This window comes from Cottoperca gobio, chromosome 13 (genome assembly GCF_900634415.1).
Source record: "Cottoperca gobio chromosome 13, fCotGob3.1, whole genome shotgun sequence".
Taxonomy (NCBI): domain Eukaryota; kingdom Metazoa; phylum Chordata; class Actinopteri; order Perciformes; family Bovichtidae; genus Cottoperca; species Cottoperca gobio.
Window position 1 is genome coordinate 4,811,458 of NC_041367.1, and position 16,481 is coordinate 4,827,938.

A 16,481-nucleotide genomic window follows, 5' to 3' on the forward strand; every position below is an offset into this window, starting at 1 on the left:
TTTAAAATAAAACTATTTAGCTACCAATGAACGATTTTAGATATCACGCTGATGCATGATGTATTATGTTTCTAAAGTTTAATACACTAATAGTGTAAAATTCAGCGATTATCTACAGTAAAGTCTGCAGGGCTTGAAGGACTCATTCTGTTTCCTGTGCTTTCTGTGAGTTATCTCCCCGATGGGAGTGCTAATGCAGCTCTAAATGTAGCTAAGAATAGAGCAGAGTTTAGGAAACGAGTAGGGAAGATGTCATGGAAATGTTCACCTTTGGAGATACATTTTTTGTGTTCACGTGCCCATGAACACCCCAGAGAATCCACTGAAGAAGAATTAAGTTAACAGCTCAAGTTGAACTGGTCCAGTTCCAAATTTTGAGCAACTAAAGGTTGAGTTTAATGAGTTTTTCTTTTTCTTTTCTGCCTTTTCCTTTCTCGCTATCGTGCTGTCTACCTGCAAGGGAAAGCTTTTCATCAGTGACAGCAGCTACAACTAATTGAACAAGCTTCCATGCGGCAAGCAAACAGTCTTATGACCAATATAGCATCACACAAGAGCGTTACCGTTGCCAAAGATGCCAAAGGGAAATGTCTTATTTACAAGAAATAATGAATTATACTGCTTTATCGTTGTCAAATCAAGGGAGATGCAGGAGATGCATCCCCCCGTGAGGAGAAGTGTGGACGAAGCCCAGTAGGATTATTTGATTTATCTCAAGTTAATCAACTGTGATGGTGAATACATGATGTGTTTTGAATCACCAGTTGATTGTTAATCATGGATTTTCTTCTCATTGATTTATTTTTGCTTTGGATTGAAGGATTCATATTAACTGAGGAATTATGTGGGAGAAAACAACACTTCAGTGTCAGTCAAATGTTTTATAAGGAATATGTTTTCTCTGACATTTTGACTTGACAGTGTTGTTTTCTACACTCTCCCCGTCAATCTCCTTTCATTAATCGTCAGACGTGGGTTTATACAATAAAAGCTGAGCTTACGTTTAACATTTTGTTGGTTATACGACTCTTTTCTTCTACATTTTGATCACACCTCTGACAACTCAACCATGAGCTTCGCATTGTTCCAGGATATTCAGCAGATGAGGTTTCATCATGAACCTGCAGGCTCTTAACACCATCCTCGTGAAACAAGTTAAAGATCCACACAAAATGTGATGCAGTAATGTTATATTTAAGATCTTACTCAAACATGCAAACCCAGCCAGAGAGCCAGATAAATGTGCTGACTAAATGCACATTTTGTGTTAAAATGCTGAACACTTTGTTAGCGCTGAGGAAACAGTATTATCTTTCTTAATTTGGCGAGATGAGAGAGAGAGAGAGAGAGAGGGGTAGAGAGAGAGAGAGAGAGAGTGTGTGTGCCAGAGGATAAAAAGAGAAAATGTATTTAGTACTGTAGGTGCAACAAAGCAAAAAGGTCAAAGCATTGCTCACCAAGCCGAGGGAATACGAGATAACTTTAGAGATATGCCTGAAGATTAAATATGCACACGTCTGAATATCAACGTCTTCTTTCCAGTATGTCGAATCCTTTTTTCGGGTACCTTTCATATACTTGGGGAGAATGAAAATGCTAGAAAAACAAACCAATAGTATTCAATTTGCCTCTTCCTGTCATCCTCTACTGACTTCTTTCTCCAATGAATTTCTATTTACTGTGGAGTACTCTGCTGCAGACTTTTAGGTGAGATACAGCCAGGTTCCACTTTCTGCCTCCTTTTCTAGCTCTCCAACAGCTTAAATTTGTTTTATATGGGATTGTAAGAAGTCCTCTGGCAGTATTGAGTTTTAGACCTTTGGCCTTGACGGGTATCGCTCTCAGACGACTCGCCTTCGCCTCGCACCCACTGCACTCTGGTTTGAATTAGTGGATGCTCTTCAGGTTTCACCATCCACTCTTACTATAGTTTTGGGATTTTCTCCCTCATCTTACATCTGAAATATAACATTGAATTGCCTCGGGGCAGCATGTGTGTGTACATGTGTTTGTTTGGTAATGGAATGCTTGCCATGATATTGCTCACCATGTCAATGTGCAAATAAAGTGAGGATCTTGGCCCACGCAGACATCCAATCAATAATGCTGTACTTGATCATGATCCAATTTGCCTGCTGAACTTACCTAACTGTAAACACAACAGCTTTTGAGTTTACTGGCTCATGCTTGTTGTTTCTGTGTGGGTTAAATAAGAAATGCTGCATTGTTTCTACTAACATGATGTAACTCTTTAATTCTTTCTTGGAGGGCTACAGAACCGCTTGTCAAAGCGACAGAACAAACTAATTTCTGAAAGGTCAGAGAGGTAACGAGGCAAAAACAATAAATTAATTAATGCTCCATACAAGCACCTCCACATTTATGTTTTACATCAACGCCTTATATGTTTTCTTACTGACCTCTGTGACTCGAGTAAGGAGGAATACACATCTTTGTGGTAACATGTATTTGGCATACTAATGCTTTTTTCATAAGATATTTGCACATTGTAAATTAAAAACAAATGTTTTTCTTCATATTTTCTTGTTTTTCCCATCTTGCGTATGGGAGGATATTTTGACAACAGCATCCCAATGCTGTTATCCACAAGCTGCTTTCTTTAGCTTATTATTTCTACTTGCTGATCCTGGTATTTATCCTGCGTGAGCTGTAAATGTTGATCTATGATATATCACACTGATCTATGATCTATCTAACTCTGATCTATCCAACACTGATCTATGATCTATCTAACACTGATCTATGTCAGAACTTTATAAAAACTGTTCATTTTTCACCTACAAATAGGACATCTACTCGGTTTCATGCCTACTGTTTCTCTGATGCAACAATGTACACCATGCCAGTCACATATATAGCAATAGAGCCCGCTTTCCCCAGTTCAAACTGGCCAATCAGGTCAGTACTCGAGATTAGAGAGTTGACAAGGTCAACAAATATACATTGTTTTTCTTAATTTAATTATACCAACAAAGCCTCAATTCATTCTTCAACATGGAAACATAAATACTGTACTTTCAAAATAAACACATTTTTTGTACCTTATTTGGTATTTATCTTAATTAGCTACCATTACATCACACATCATTTAATCAATCACATCTAAGAACCCACCATATGTCTCCAGCTGACGCGTGCTTCCTCTTCAAGCACCGGCACAAGATGGCTTCCACAAAGGACTCAAACTCAGGTTATGCTTTCATTACAGCATTTCTGTGTAATATATTGTTAAGAAATTGACCTATTTTAAATGCAAAATATGTTTATTTGCCTTTGGTTTATTAGAACCATAAATGAAATAAAGAAAACTGTTAAAACATGTCTACCTTTCCCAACAAAAAGTCTAAGCAAATGGTAAGTGAGAGAGATGGTGCTTCTTCAAATATAGTAGGCTATGTAAACTTTTCTCAACACTAATGAAATGATTGAGATCTGATCATTTAAAGTTCCAGAAAAAGTAACATTTGTGATTACTTCAGCATCTCATACAGCATAGGCCTGATAATAATCATCCCTTCACATCATTCCTCCTTGCACAGAAAAACACTGTTTGATATAATAATTGTCAAAATACAAACAGGATAATAGACTTGAAATTATGTTTTATTCTTTACTGCCAGTAGGCTATATCGATGAATGTCTTGAGCCTTCCTAAACTAGCAACTGTAGAATAGCACAGAGAGAATCTGCGAGATATTTCTAAGCCTGTAAAGTTTAGACGTAAACTGCTTTAATGTCGAACTCAACAAGCCCACATAGCGTTGCTTGTGTTACGTGGTAGTAAGCTAGGCTAACTAGCTTGTGTAATGTGGTATTAAGCTAGGCTAGCTAGCTTGTGTAACGTGGTAGTAAGCTAGGCTAGCTAGCTTGTGTAATGTGGTAGTATGCTAGGCTAGCTATCTTGTGTAACGTGGTAGTAAGCTAGGCTAGCTAGCTTGTGTAATGTGGTAGTATGCTAGGCTAGCTATCTTGTGTAACGTGGTATTAAGCTAGGCTAGCTAGCTTGTGTAACGTGGTAGTAAGCTAGGCTAGCTAGCTTGTGTAATGTGGTAGTATGCTAGGCTAGCTATCTTGTGTAACGTGGTAGTAAGCCAGGTTAAGTAGCGTGTGTAACGTGGTAGTAAACTAGACTAACTAGCTTGCCCTCGGAAAGTTTACGCTACTTAGCCTAGCTTGCTAACGTTAACCCTAATCCCTTCAATGTAAAGCTACTTTTTGTTCATGTTCATTTGAAATGATATGTAATGTTATAAACTATTTTAAGTGCCTACATACACAGATATTAAGTACAATTACCTGTTACAAAGTTACGCTTGGAGGATACAAATTTAGAGGTTGCTATTACGTACTATTACGTATTAAGTACACATTAAAACAAACACAAAGGATATATACTACATAGCCTACTGATTTATTTTAGCTGAACTTAAATGGTCAGTTTGTCAATTGTGCAGTAATATGTTTCTGCTTTAAACCTGGCAGTTTTGCTATTGAGCATAGACGATTCAAAAACTAATTTAAATAACTAAAGACCTGTTTGGTGCTGTTTATCTCAGGTCTCCTGATGATCTATCGCTGACATTTAAATGAGTACTCATTTGAATATGTGCGCACACTATCCGTCTCTTCCCATCTCTTTTTAGTCGAGATATTCTCTCTCCTTTTTTCTATCTCTTCCACTCAGCTTTCAAAAGGGTTTACCACTTCATTGCACCCCAACTGTTCTCCTCATGGGATTTTGGGATAATTAGGATTTTTAACATCACGGGTAAATTAATGTTAATCTTAAAGAGCCCTTTATGAAACACAGTAGACATAAGTAACTTGGGGGACGCAGCGATACACCACCACAAGACATGTCTTTGACTTGATGAATAAGATTGATGTGTGGGATAAATAATATACTCGGAGTATCAAAGGTTAATTAAATGAGCGATAATTAAATAAGTGGCTTCTCGGGTGAAAATTGCTCCTTGTGGATGGAGTAGTTAAGGCACCTGAGCGGTATTTGAATGATGTGCACATCAGTTCTCTTCCATCCATAGACTTCTAATTATTATCACAGATGAAGGTGTTCTCCAATCACCTAATTCTGTACCCTGATTAAGCATGACATTTTAGTGTCAAAGATTTTCTCCATAAGTGCAAATGAGTTTAAAATGTCTTCATTATGCAAATGAGGTTGCTCACATTTGAGAGACTCTAGGACAAAAATTCACAACACAGGAGTCATCCCATGTAGTAACACATGTGTGATGATTGTGTTGTAACAAGAGCGTATAATAAAAAGAACATGATTGACATGCAGCATTTATGTAATATCAAGTTTTGTAGAAAGACTGTTACTTGCTGCGGGAACCATTGTCCAGACGGACTGGCAGTCTGTTAACAGAAACATGTTGTCATAGGCTGTGAACACAGGGGGGCAGTGTGGAATCATAATCCCTGAGTGACATCCTCACGTAGATGAGCAGAGTTCAGGCTTTTTAAACAGAAATTCTGCAAGTCTTTTGATATTTGATCATAAAAGTTTGATATCTGCCATTTACTCCAATCATGCCATTTTCACGTGTTTGCTGCAAACCTTAATGCCATCTTCACGAAAGAAAGAACAGCATATAAAGGAATATACAAAAACGTTAATCAGTATTCCCACTCTGGCATCTTGCATGTGGAATTATTGGTCTATGGCTTTGTGTGCCTAATTAGTAACTCTGAGCTCACATAATGTCATCGAAGAGGTTGTTTTGTAATGTGAATGGTTTACATCTGACTGACCAAGAGCCACTTAGAGGGAATGTTCAGCTCATTAGAGAAATGACTCATTGTTTTCTCTCCTTTCTCTATTCCTTCCTTGACTACAGGCTTGGTCACAACCCCTGAGCCTAAACCCCTCCTTCCGCGCTTGTGTGAATAACTCAATAACTCCCATCCATGGCACAATTAAGGCATTATTACACCCTCCACTGGACCTCATGCTCCGGGGTGAATCGTGAGGGCAGAAGGGGCCTGGCCCGACCCCCCCCACCATTTCCATCCCGGCCCACTGTGAAGCCTTGGCTACTTTAACTTACTCCCTGACCCATTTTACACTCCCCATGTGCCCCTCTTCTACACACAAACAGTCTCTCTGACACGCTCACGGCACGCACACACACACACACACAGTTGCGCCCCCCCCCTCTCCGTTGTCTCCATCCAGCAGGCAGAAACATGGCATCGTGAGTCACGTCAGTGCCAGCAGCTGTGCAACGGGCGCCATGTGGGGCGCTACTTCGGCCAAGCAGAGGGTGGGGGGGGGGGGGGGGCAGCATCGTTAGGGGTTGAAGGGTATGTGTGTGTGTGCGTGTGTGCACCTCTCCTCTGACTCTTTCTTTTACCCTTCTCTTCTTGTGGCTCTGCATGAAAGAAGCCATCTGCCTGCTGCCAGTCATCTTAGACTGCAATGGCGTCTGTGACACTTCACCCACCCACCTCCTCCCTCACACACACGATGATATCGTGCTGAGATCTACTGCTGACCATCTTTGGCTTTCTCACTTTTCTGACACGTCTAATTTTCCTCAGTAGTTTCAAAGCTTTGCAGCCATTGTCCTCATTCACCACCTTAGACACGGCGTTGTCTCAGTGTTGTTGTTGTTGTTGTGCTGTTGGTGCTCTGGCATTGTCACGTCAAATGTTTTTCTTTTCACACACAAAAGAGAATCTTGGCAGCGTTTGTGTCAGCCTCTAAAGAAATAAAGGCTTTGAATAAACTTTAACTGAGAGTCTCATTGGACTTCATCTGCCAGAGCATCTTCCATTGAATGTCTTGTGTTCGTTGTGAAGTGTGCATCAACTCTGAAACTTGTGAGAGCATGAGAATTTGCTCAACAAAAAAAAAGAGACCTACTCCAAAATAGTTTATCTATGTAATAAACCATGGGCGGTGAGTCAATATTTGTGCAAACAGTTTCCTCCTAAACTGATCAATGGCAAAACAAAATCTCATCCTTTTATTTGTTATCATTCAAGCTATTCCAGCCACTCTCTCTTGATAAAATCAACTTCTTGTATTCTGTATTCAAGCTTTGGGAAAGATTTCTTTTCATTTCAGTAGATTAAATTTAATAAAGGTCATCACTGTCTTTTATCACACTTGCAATACACAACGTTTCATCATGATTTAAAGGAATTAACTAGATAAGCTTGGGTTTCCAACAAGCAAGTCTCAAGCTGCCGAAACAACTGCTCATGTTATTTTCTGAGAAAATATATCTGTGTCCACCGTCCATGTGTTATTAATATTCAAACTCACATTTCCTTGAACGCTTCCAACTCAAAAAGACGAGTCCAACAAATGGACTTGCAATAGCGGAGAAGCTCGCACTCCAAATGTCACGTCTGCGGGCTGTTCCATTTGTTTTGAATGTATTCCAAAATGAAAAGCAATTTAAGAGCTCCAACCATTAGAAAAGAGCCCTCACCACTGAAGTGCAAAACCGAACCTTAATTAGGAAAATTATGATTGTTTTGTGCACACGTCCAATTTGCTTTACAATTGGCCAAGCTTCATTTCTTATGCCACCCTCTGACAATTGATATACTTCAGCCTGTCTACATTTACAAAATGTTAACATGCCACAGATTAAATGAAAACAGGTCTGTGTAAAAAAACAAAGAAATGACACATCTGTCATATTGTTACTGGCAGATGATTAACTAGTTGACATTTCTCTCCACTAGATAAACACAATAGGACTTGATCCAGACGATTGTCCTGTCAAACACACAGTGCATGATGGAGAATATAATTAAGTCGCTGCATTTGATTTTTCTTCTCCCAAAATGACTCTTGTGTTGACTTTGTTGGACTTTGTGTTCCTAAATGTCAAGGACGCTGTGCAATTAAGTTGCTGAAAACATCCTTTCAGTCAATTTGACCATAAATCAAAAAGTACGAGCTCACACACACACACACACACACACACACTTCTGCGTGTACTGAGGCATGTTAAATGACACATGCTCACAGCCCTATGCTTCACCTTTTTTATAACACTGTGTGCATACAGCCAGAATAATTAGCAGTCTAATAAGGAAAGCTAATGTTTGTTCAACCCAAATTGCCCGTAGTGTGAGTCCAGTCAACAGCGCTGGAATAAACAAGAGCAAACCTTATCACAGGGAAAGGTCATGGGATCAATAATTCATTTAAGATGCTCCCTGGGATTGACTCTGCAGTCGGCTTGTAATCAGGGGAGAGATTTATTTATCTTAACCAACTTTAAATCCACATTCCTACGGTAGAAAAAACATTGCGCCACCTCGGTCGATTTTCAGTGCCCTCGCAAGGCCACAAGCTTTTCTGGTTTATTTACCCCCCAGGAGCCGGCAAGGAGCGGCTCTTTAATAATACTTCAACGGTGCACTAAGTATCTATTAAGGGAACTTTTTTGGAAGCAAAGAAAAGGAATAAAGGACAAAACCAAGGACAGAAGTGTGTTTTAAATTGCAAAGTATGGTACTTTGCACTTTTGCAGCGTGCATCTGTTTTGAAGTGAAAACATTTACTCGTATGTATGTTGTTGATTGTAATTCCCACAGCATGATAAGAAAGCGTAGTTTTTCAATGTTTTCAAACTTCATTATGATAAGGAGTCGGCGGAAGGAGCTATTTTATATAAATAATGCCCTTGATTAGTGTATTCATTATAATGAAAAGAACATGATTTGCAATGTTTTCAAATATCCATCATTTAGTTAGTCGGGCATCTCGCTCACGCTGACTGGATGTCTGATTCACGGACTCAACCCCCTCCTCTAATTTAAATAATGCAGCCCTACTGAGTGCAGGCGTCCGGAGGCTATGTTGGCTCAAACGCTACAAACCTGCGTGCTCTGAAAGATTCACCAAGTTGCTAATCAAAGCCATGTCCAGGTGTGAAACTCCCGAAATGCATTCCCTTGAATACAGATGTTTACAACTATTTTTTTAGTGTTTTCTTAACACGTCCTCCTCCTCCTCCTCCTCCTACCTGATGTGCAGTCAGTTGATGAAATGTTGTATTCCTACTGTCGGGATCTTCTCAAGATTGCACATTTCTTTAAAGACAGATGCTGGTTGAGCGAGTGTTCTGCTAAAACAGCTGTCCGTAATAAACATATAACTGTAAAGGAGGCATTTCATAGCCAATTGCATCAAGGACGCAGCAGTTTGGAGTTTTGCTTCAACACGTCACTCAACTTTCTTTTCAGAAGGCTATTAGACCATATGCTTTACAGTTTGGAGTCCATAAACAAGTTTGACTGACAAGCCAATCAGACTGTCGAAGCAATGCTCGTCTTAATGTAAATGTTGGCCTCAAACAAGAAAATGTTAGTTTTGTTGGAGGGATTTTAAGGACTTCACGTGTGTTGTTCAGCCTGCTCACTCTGTTCCCGCCTCAAATTTTATGTCTCTCACCATGTAAATAGCGGCCTGTAGATAATTGTGTAATAGAGTGCGTCGGCGCACCGAACGCTTAGTCTGCCATTCGCTCTAAATTGTTCAATTGGATTCCAAATGTAATTATCTGCCAAGGTAATTCATGACAGAGTAGCCTGCCGTAACTACTCATTTGAAAGGATGCAGAGTCATTTATATGTCATTTTGGAACAATACTGTATCTCTTGGAAGAGGTGAGGCCCACGGGAAGCTTGGCAAGCTCTCCGCTTTGTCAGGAGAGGCAGAAATGAATGATTAGTGCCTTCCAATAACTAGTTCCAAGGAGAGTGTTTAAAGCAGTACTGTAAGCAAATGTCTGGCCTAGATCTGTTTAGTAATGAGCTGGATCTCCATGATTAGTCAAATCCATCACAAATGGTGCTATTTGTATAGTGTTTGCACAACACAGGCATTTTTATTCAGCATGGGGAGCTTTTCCAGGGAACTCATGTCGCTGGCAGATGGAGTCTCAATATCAAGACCAAGTCTGGTTACAGCACTTGCTTTGAGGTAACCTAATATAGGCACGGCGAGTTCTCTGTCTGTCTCGGTGCTAGTTTGATGTGTAAAAAGTGAAACGCTTTAACGTGAGAGAATTGTTTCTGATGCAAGAATTCAAGAATGTGACGTTTCCAGGGAGGCTGCGAGTGGATTAATCCAACTAAAGAGTAATTGCCCTTGCATTGTATTGACTCTATGCATGAGGGAATTCAAATCACTTTAACGTTTCAGTTCTGTAGGATTGGAGCCAGTACTTGAGACGAGCTAAGGTGTTTATGCGAGTTCATTTAATTTGGAGTAAGACTGCAACGCTTCTATTAATGGATTAAAGGACTGTGTGTGTAAATGTAATTGTGTGAATCTGCTGACTGCGTAGGAAAAGATCAGAGGGGGGGAAATGAATAAACAGCACACTTTTAGCAAATACTGTAAACGTATGCTTGAAACCAAGCACAAAGTACTCAGAGCAGCTAATCAGTGGCCGACTGTACAGCCGTGAGTGTGCGTCTGTGATTGGTTCTATTCTCGGGGCCGCTACGCCTGTAGGCTGTTGCTGTAAATTGGGTTGTTGTCAGCTCAAAACACCTCTTTGTTTATTCTTCATGCCTTGTCCCTAAAAGGATGTAATTGGTGTTTGTATCTACATTTAGTTCCATCTGAAATCTGGACTACATGGCTGTTATGACATGTTATCAAAACAGCACTTTATCAGCGTTGCCAATATACAGTAAGAGGGTTTTATGTCTGTCACAAAGCGGTTATCTTCATATTTCAACAGACAGCGCTAACTTTGAGACACGACACAAGAGAAAAAAGCAGCAGAAAATAAATGTATATGGAAATGCTTTAGTTTGTTGTGCATAACTACCGTGTTAAAAAGAGGCAGGGAAATTACAGAGACAGCAAGTATTGAATTCAGCAAACAGACCAAAGCAAGTTCATTATGTTCGTTGTTTGCGAATCTGCTTCTTAGTTTATTGGTTTTTACTTTATTATCGTCGTCGTGTGTCTGAAATCACATTGTTTCTCCACTCGTCTCCTTCCTTTAAGGCTCACCTGGGCTATCAATGATTCATATTCTTCCACTGAATTGTATATTTTGTTGTATTATTAATGAGAATTTCATTTTAAGTATTAAATGTTTTTCTTTTTTTGACAAAAGGCTGGTCATCACAGAGAATCTACAGCATACAGGACAAGAGTAGTATCTCCCGCTCAGCGAGAACTCGTTACTGCAAAATCATATTCATGTGGTAGCAAAATGATCACACGTCAATCTGCTCGTTCATTCTCAGTAACAGACAATACTGCGATATAAACACAAACATCATTTTTATTCTCCAAATATACAGAGCAAAAGCATCATAGATTCACAAACCAGTACAGTTATAATACAACCATTTTATTTATTTTTTAGATACAGAGGGCCACTGCCTGAAAATAGTGGTTTACCCAGTAGAATTTACACGTTGTCTTTTTTTTATTACAATTAAGCTTATGGTTCACTATTTATACAAACTCTCCAAATGACCATCTAAGTTAAGTACTTTTTCACACCTGGCTCGTCTAGTATTTGCAAAGAGTTTGTGTAAATCTGGAGGATTCTTTCGATCAGCTGCGACGTATCGCATCCTGCAAACCAAAGACCACGCTTGTGTCCGACTGTGCCTCGCAGATTCAAGAAAACTCTGAGGATTATTTGCAAATACTATTTAGTCCAGGCCCCTTTTTCAGCTGTATGGTATTTAAGTACTAACAAGGTATTGATGGGTAGAAAAAGAAAAGAAGTGGAAGAGAGAAACAGAGTGATAGAAAGCATTTACACAGTAAAGAAAAGGGTTAATACGACCAATTCAATGTTCCAGATAGCATCTTTCCTTATTTCTTCCACCGTGGACAGTGACACTTATCATACAATGAGGGAGACTTCAAACAGCCTCATGTAAACCCTAACCCTAACCCTTTGCAGGCATAGGCGAGATATTGGCATAACTAATGTTTAGCATCTCTTAATCCAGTTTATCCAAGCAAAACGTTTTGTGCAATAAACAAATATACAGCCAGTGGGCAGAGAAGCCATTAAACACACCTACCAGCCAGTCTTCACTTCGGACCGCTCATAACTTTGAGATGTCCTTATCCAGTACGCTACAGGCTAGTCTTTAGCATCTGTGAATAATAGACCACCCTAAATCCTCCGCTCTGAAAGGGTTGCTTTGTTTTATCACTAAAGGGCAGCAACCCCTTGTAATTGTTCCGGTTCTCTGTGTTTATTCATCTGTTATGCCCTGGCATCTGTGCGCTGCTTATAGCCAGGCAAACAGGCGCCGCCAACACCAGCCGGAGAGGCGTCAACAGGTGAGCAGGGCAGACTTTGTCCCCACATGGGCTTTGATTCCCAAAGACTGACTTAGCACTCACATCCTGTGGTACTGTCAATGCCCACTGTAGCTGCTGCCATGGGGAGGGGAGGGAGGAGGGACAGAAGGATGCACTATCAAATATTTATCCGTTTGCTGTGCAGTGTGCAGATTTTCTGGACTGGGATATGCATTATGTTTGGATCAGCGCAGAAGCTGCATCAGATAAGTAAAACTGGACCCTTTGGAGATGATGGCAAATTAGTTTTGTTCAGAGCGAGAGACATGCTGAATGTCGGAGTTTTGAATGGTGAACATGTTTGAGTTCTAATACTGAGGGATGTAAAGTGATACATAACATATGTAAATAAAAAAATATAACATGTATCCAGTCCCAATGCAACCCTGATCACACTGTAATGGACTCTTGCTGATATCAAGGTAAGAATTTGATCCTGCGCTCATAAATGCATTAAAAAAACCCAGCACAGGCATACTTGACAGTCATCATGGTGCCAGATGTAATATATTGCTGGGCAACTGGGCATCTCTCAGAAGGGCTGAAGGTATAATAACCTCTTACTGCATTTCACTTCAAAGCTGTCCCAGCTAAGCTCAGCTTCTCATCCTATAGCCTCCCGTGTGCTCGGTGTACAGAGTGCGAGTTTCCCCCCCGTGAGATCCGAGGGGAAGAGAAACCGCTCACACGAGCCATTCGTGGAATTTATGCGAAACAAGTAAAGTCGATGATGAAGTTTTGGACGGGAAACAAAGAGCAAATGATTGTCTGTCGGACAGTTTTGACGCCACGTGGAATTGTGAGCTCGAATATAGTGAAGCTGACTGAGACAGAAAGAAAAGCCAGGAAAAATTATATACAGAGAAAGACAGCATTAGAGATTTATACACAGTCTGCTAAGTGCCAAGCTGGATTATCAGCGTTGAAACAGAGCTTTTTGTCTTAAGCTGTACAATGGGCGCCAATCCATTTGTAAAATTAGAGTCCAAACCACTGCCACTCAAGTGGAAAACCCCATTCAAATGCCCTGAATATAATCAAACGTAAAGTGCTTACAACAACAACAACTTGCTTTTGTTTTGAAATGCCGAGCTTGTCTTTTTTTTTTTTTTTAAGGTTTGTTGCAAGCTCACTAAATCCCAATTGACTGCTCCGCTATGGAAGATACTGAACGACATAAAATATATTGAAACCTTCTATACCTTTTGTCACATTGTAGTTTGATTGGACAAAACAGAAGTGACATTGACGTTGTGAGATACTTGTGTTTATGACTGTTTTAAAGCAATCTGCTGTTACTTTCCAATATCTCCACATTAGCATTCAAAGAACTGATCAAGTAACAAACAAGCTGATTGTTTCAGATACGGCTGCAACGTACCTTGAGAGACATATGAGGCTTTTCATGACTACGACACTTTTGACGACTGGCTCGCTTTGAAAAATGTTACGTAACGCCTGAGCGGTTGTAGCTTCAAAGTTAAAATCACCGCTGTCTCTACTCTCGACTAAAACAAATACAGTGTCAGTGATTAAATAATAAATCAAATTTCATATATGTCACATACGGTGCGGAACAGAAGAAAAGTAAAAAGGATGCACTTGAACAGAATCGGTGTGACGCCGTCAGCTCCACAGTAGCCAGAAATAAACAGCAGAGAGCAAAAGAATAAAACACATTTTCAAAACTTGCTCTTTCTGTTCCCTTGATGACCGGCACGATCACAGGCGGGGGTGCACTAAGCTCCAGTGTCGACGGCGATCGTGACAATAGCGATGGGAAAACCACACGACAACAAGCTCAGATAAAATATAATGTTTACATTTCATTCAACAGGTGCCCTCAAGTGCTGATGATCTGCGGCATTCGCAAGAGAAACTCACAAGTGCAACACATGTCGCAGTTTGCAGATTGTCCCGCCGTTGGATTCGCCGCGGTGAAACGTTGAAGGACGATGCAGCTCCCCGTCAACAGAAGAGCTGAGAGTGCGTGTCTATCTCTCTTTTGTCAAAGTTTGTATTGACGCAGATCAAACAGACCCTCAAGGCAAAGTAGATACGCACAAGAAGAGGCGAACTCACTTAGAGTCCTCCATGAGGGAAATCAGCTAGAAAATAAATTACAGTCACGTATATACACTGGTATTCTTTCTGTGTCACAGTAAAGTAATGACTCAGGGATTTAAAATGAGATCTCAGCCCCTCTTTATCTGCCCAGCTCTGTGGCCCAGATACTGCCGTGGAGAGAAAAAGTAGTCGTTCTTTTAAACGTTCGAGACGTCCGTGGGCACACAGAGAAAGTGTTGTTTTCCTCCTACACAGGAGACGAGTTTCAACGAGCCGAGCTTAACGTACAGTGTTTGAACGCAAGGTGGGGAGAGGAACAAGTTATTGCTTTAACAACTAAAAACCACATGCACATTCTTTTTGTGTGCTTCAAACTACAAGAGAGCAGCAGGACATTGGCTCGCACTCATCATCGTGAAGGTTGTGAGGAGCGCTTCAACACTCGCAACAACAATCTCTGTTTTTCTGAATGACAATTTTCAAAAAGGCAAAAATGGTCTTCGCCAAAGGAGCTGATTGTCACACAAAGCCTGCGTCGTATTCCTGCCCTCTGCTAACACTTACACTGCAGAAACCTGGCAATGAATGTCCAAATTAAAAAACAAAAACATAACTTGTGTTGGCAAATAACCTCTCTGTGGCAAGATTCTGATTGGGTTCGAAAAGGAGGTGGTTGATGAGTTAAGCATGAGGGAAATATAAGGCTTCTTGATCCACTTTTTGGGACATTGAGAAGTCTGAACAAGCCAACCAGCCCCTGCGTCTCCAAGCGTCCAGAGGTAACAGTGACATTGTTACTTTAGGGGCTCCTGAGAGCTGACTCTGTTTTACAGTTTTACAATCCCGGCTGCTTGTTACACCCCGTTCAAACGCTCCCCCCCCCCCCCCCCCCCCCCCCCCTGGTGGTCAGACGTGGGTCTGCATGCGCTTCTGGAGCGGCCGGGTGAGGTCTGAGTTCTGTGAGGAGGACTGGGAATAGTGGGAGGAGGAGGAGGCTGATGCCTTGCTGTCTTTGTCGAACTGCACGTAGCCGTCCGGCTTACTGTAGCTGCTGACGCTGCTGTCGCACTGCGTGTCGATAAAAGAGCTGGAGTCGCTGAGCGAGCCGCGCTGGAACTCCCGCTCGCACAGCTCGATGGAGCTGCTGCCCATGCCCAGCACGAAGCGCTGGCTGTAGTCATAGAGGCGGTTGGGACCTGCTCCCAGAGTAGAGTAGATGTTGGTGAAGGACATGCCCGTTGGTACCCGCTGCTTTCCCAGGGTACCTGTGTTGGTGGGGTTCCTCACCTCGGTGGACTGATTCCCAGCCATGGTAGGCGTGTGGTGCTCTTTAAAGGTATTGACACTGTAGTAGCCATTTGTAGGATCCTATTGAAAACACAGGAAATAAGGATTCTTATTATCATGATTATAAACGGTATAATTATGTAAAAAAAATCAATAGCAGCAAATGAGATGAGAACGGGGGGGGGGGGGGGGGGGGGAACAATGCCCTTGTTTATATGCATTTACGTGCAATCGACTCAAAGCTCAACAGAAGCTAAGGTCAAGCTGGCAGTAATTACCTTTCAAATTTCTGAATAAATAAGCAGGCTGCCGTGTGCATCATGAGAGAAAAAGGATTTAGTCAGCCCCCATGCTAACCTTAAAATCATGTTTCCCGCTAATTAAGCGGGACTTGATGATTCATAGTTTGACATCCAACATGTAACTGCAAAGTTCACTCACATACCGGCTTTAATTGGACCAAAACGGATTGTAGTGTCTGCGATTTCATGTTTGCACTGAAATGGCTTCTGAGGCTACAGCTGTGCCACTTGTTTGTCTGCTCGGCTGCAGGCATTGTGCTGTTGCTAAGGGTCCAGTTAGGCCATGAGACTGTGTGTGTGTTTTCATGTCCTCCTGTGAATGTATACAAATGTCAAGCATAGTGAGCATGGTGGCAAATCCCAAAGGAAGAATGCTCAGAATGGGGAAATGAGAGAGACAACCTGAGAGGATTGTCGTTATGCTTGTCATTATCAGACAGCAGACGGGGAGATTGTTT

The 16,481-nt window shown here is 41.1% G+C and overlaps 1 protein-coding gene across 6 annotated transcripts in view; it reads right to left on the bottom strand.

Annotated features, from left to right (window-relative positions):
* Nucleotides 1–15,340: 15,340 nt before the first annotated feature.
* kirrel3b (kirre like nephrin family adhesion molecule 3b) overlaps nucleotides 15,341–16,481 on the bottom strand; it is a 144,246-nt gene continuing 143,105 nt past the window's right edge. For all 6 annotated transcript variants that reach the window (XM_029447226.1, XM_029447228.1, XM_029447225.1 and 3 more), the window contains one exon: nucleotides 15,341–15,802. In XM_029447226.1, coding sequence (XP_029303086.1) covers nucleotides 15,341–15,802 — 462 coding nt within the window. The remainder of the gene's footprint in view (nucleotides 15,803–16,481) is intronic.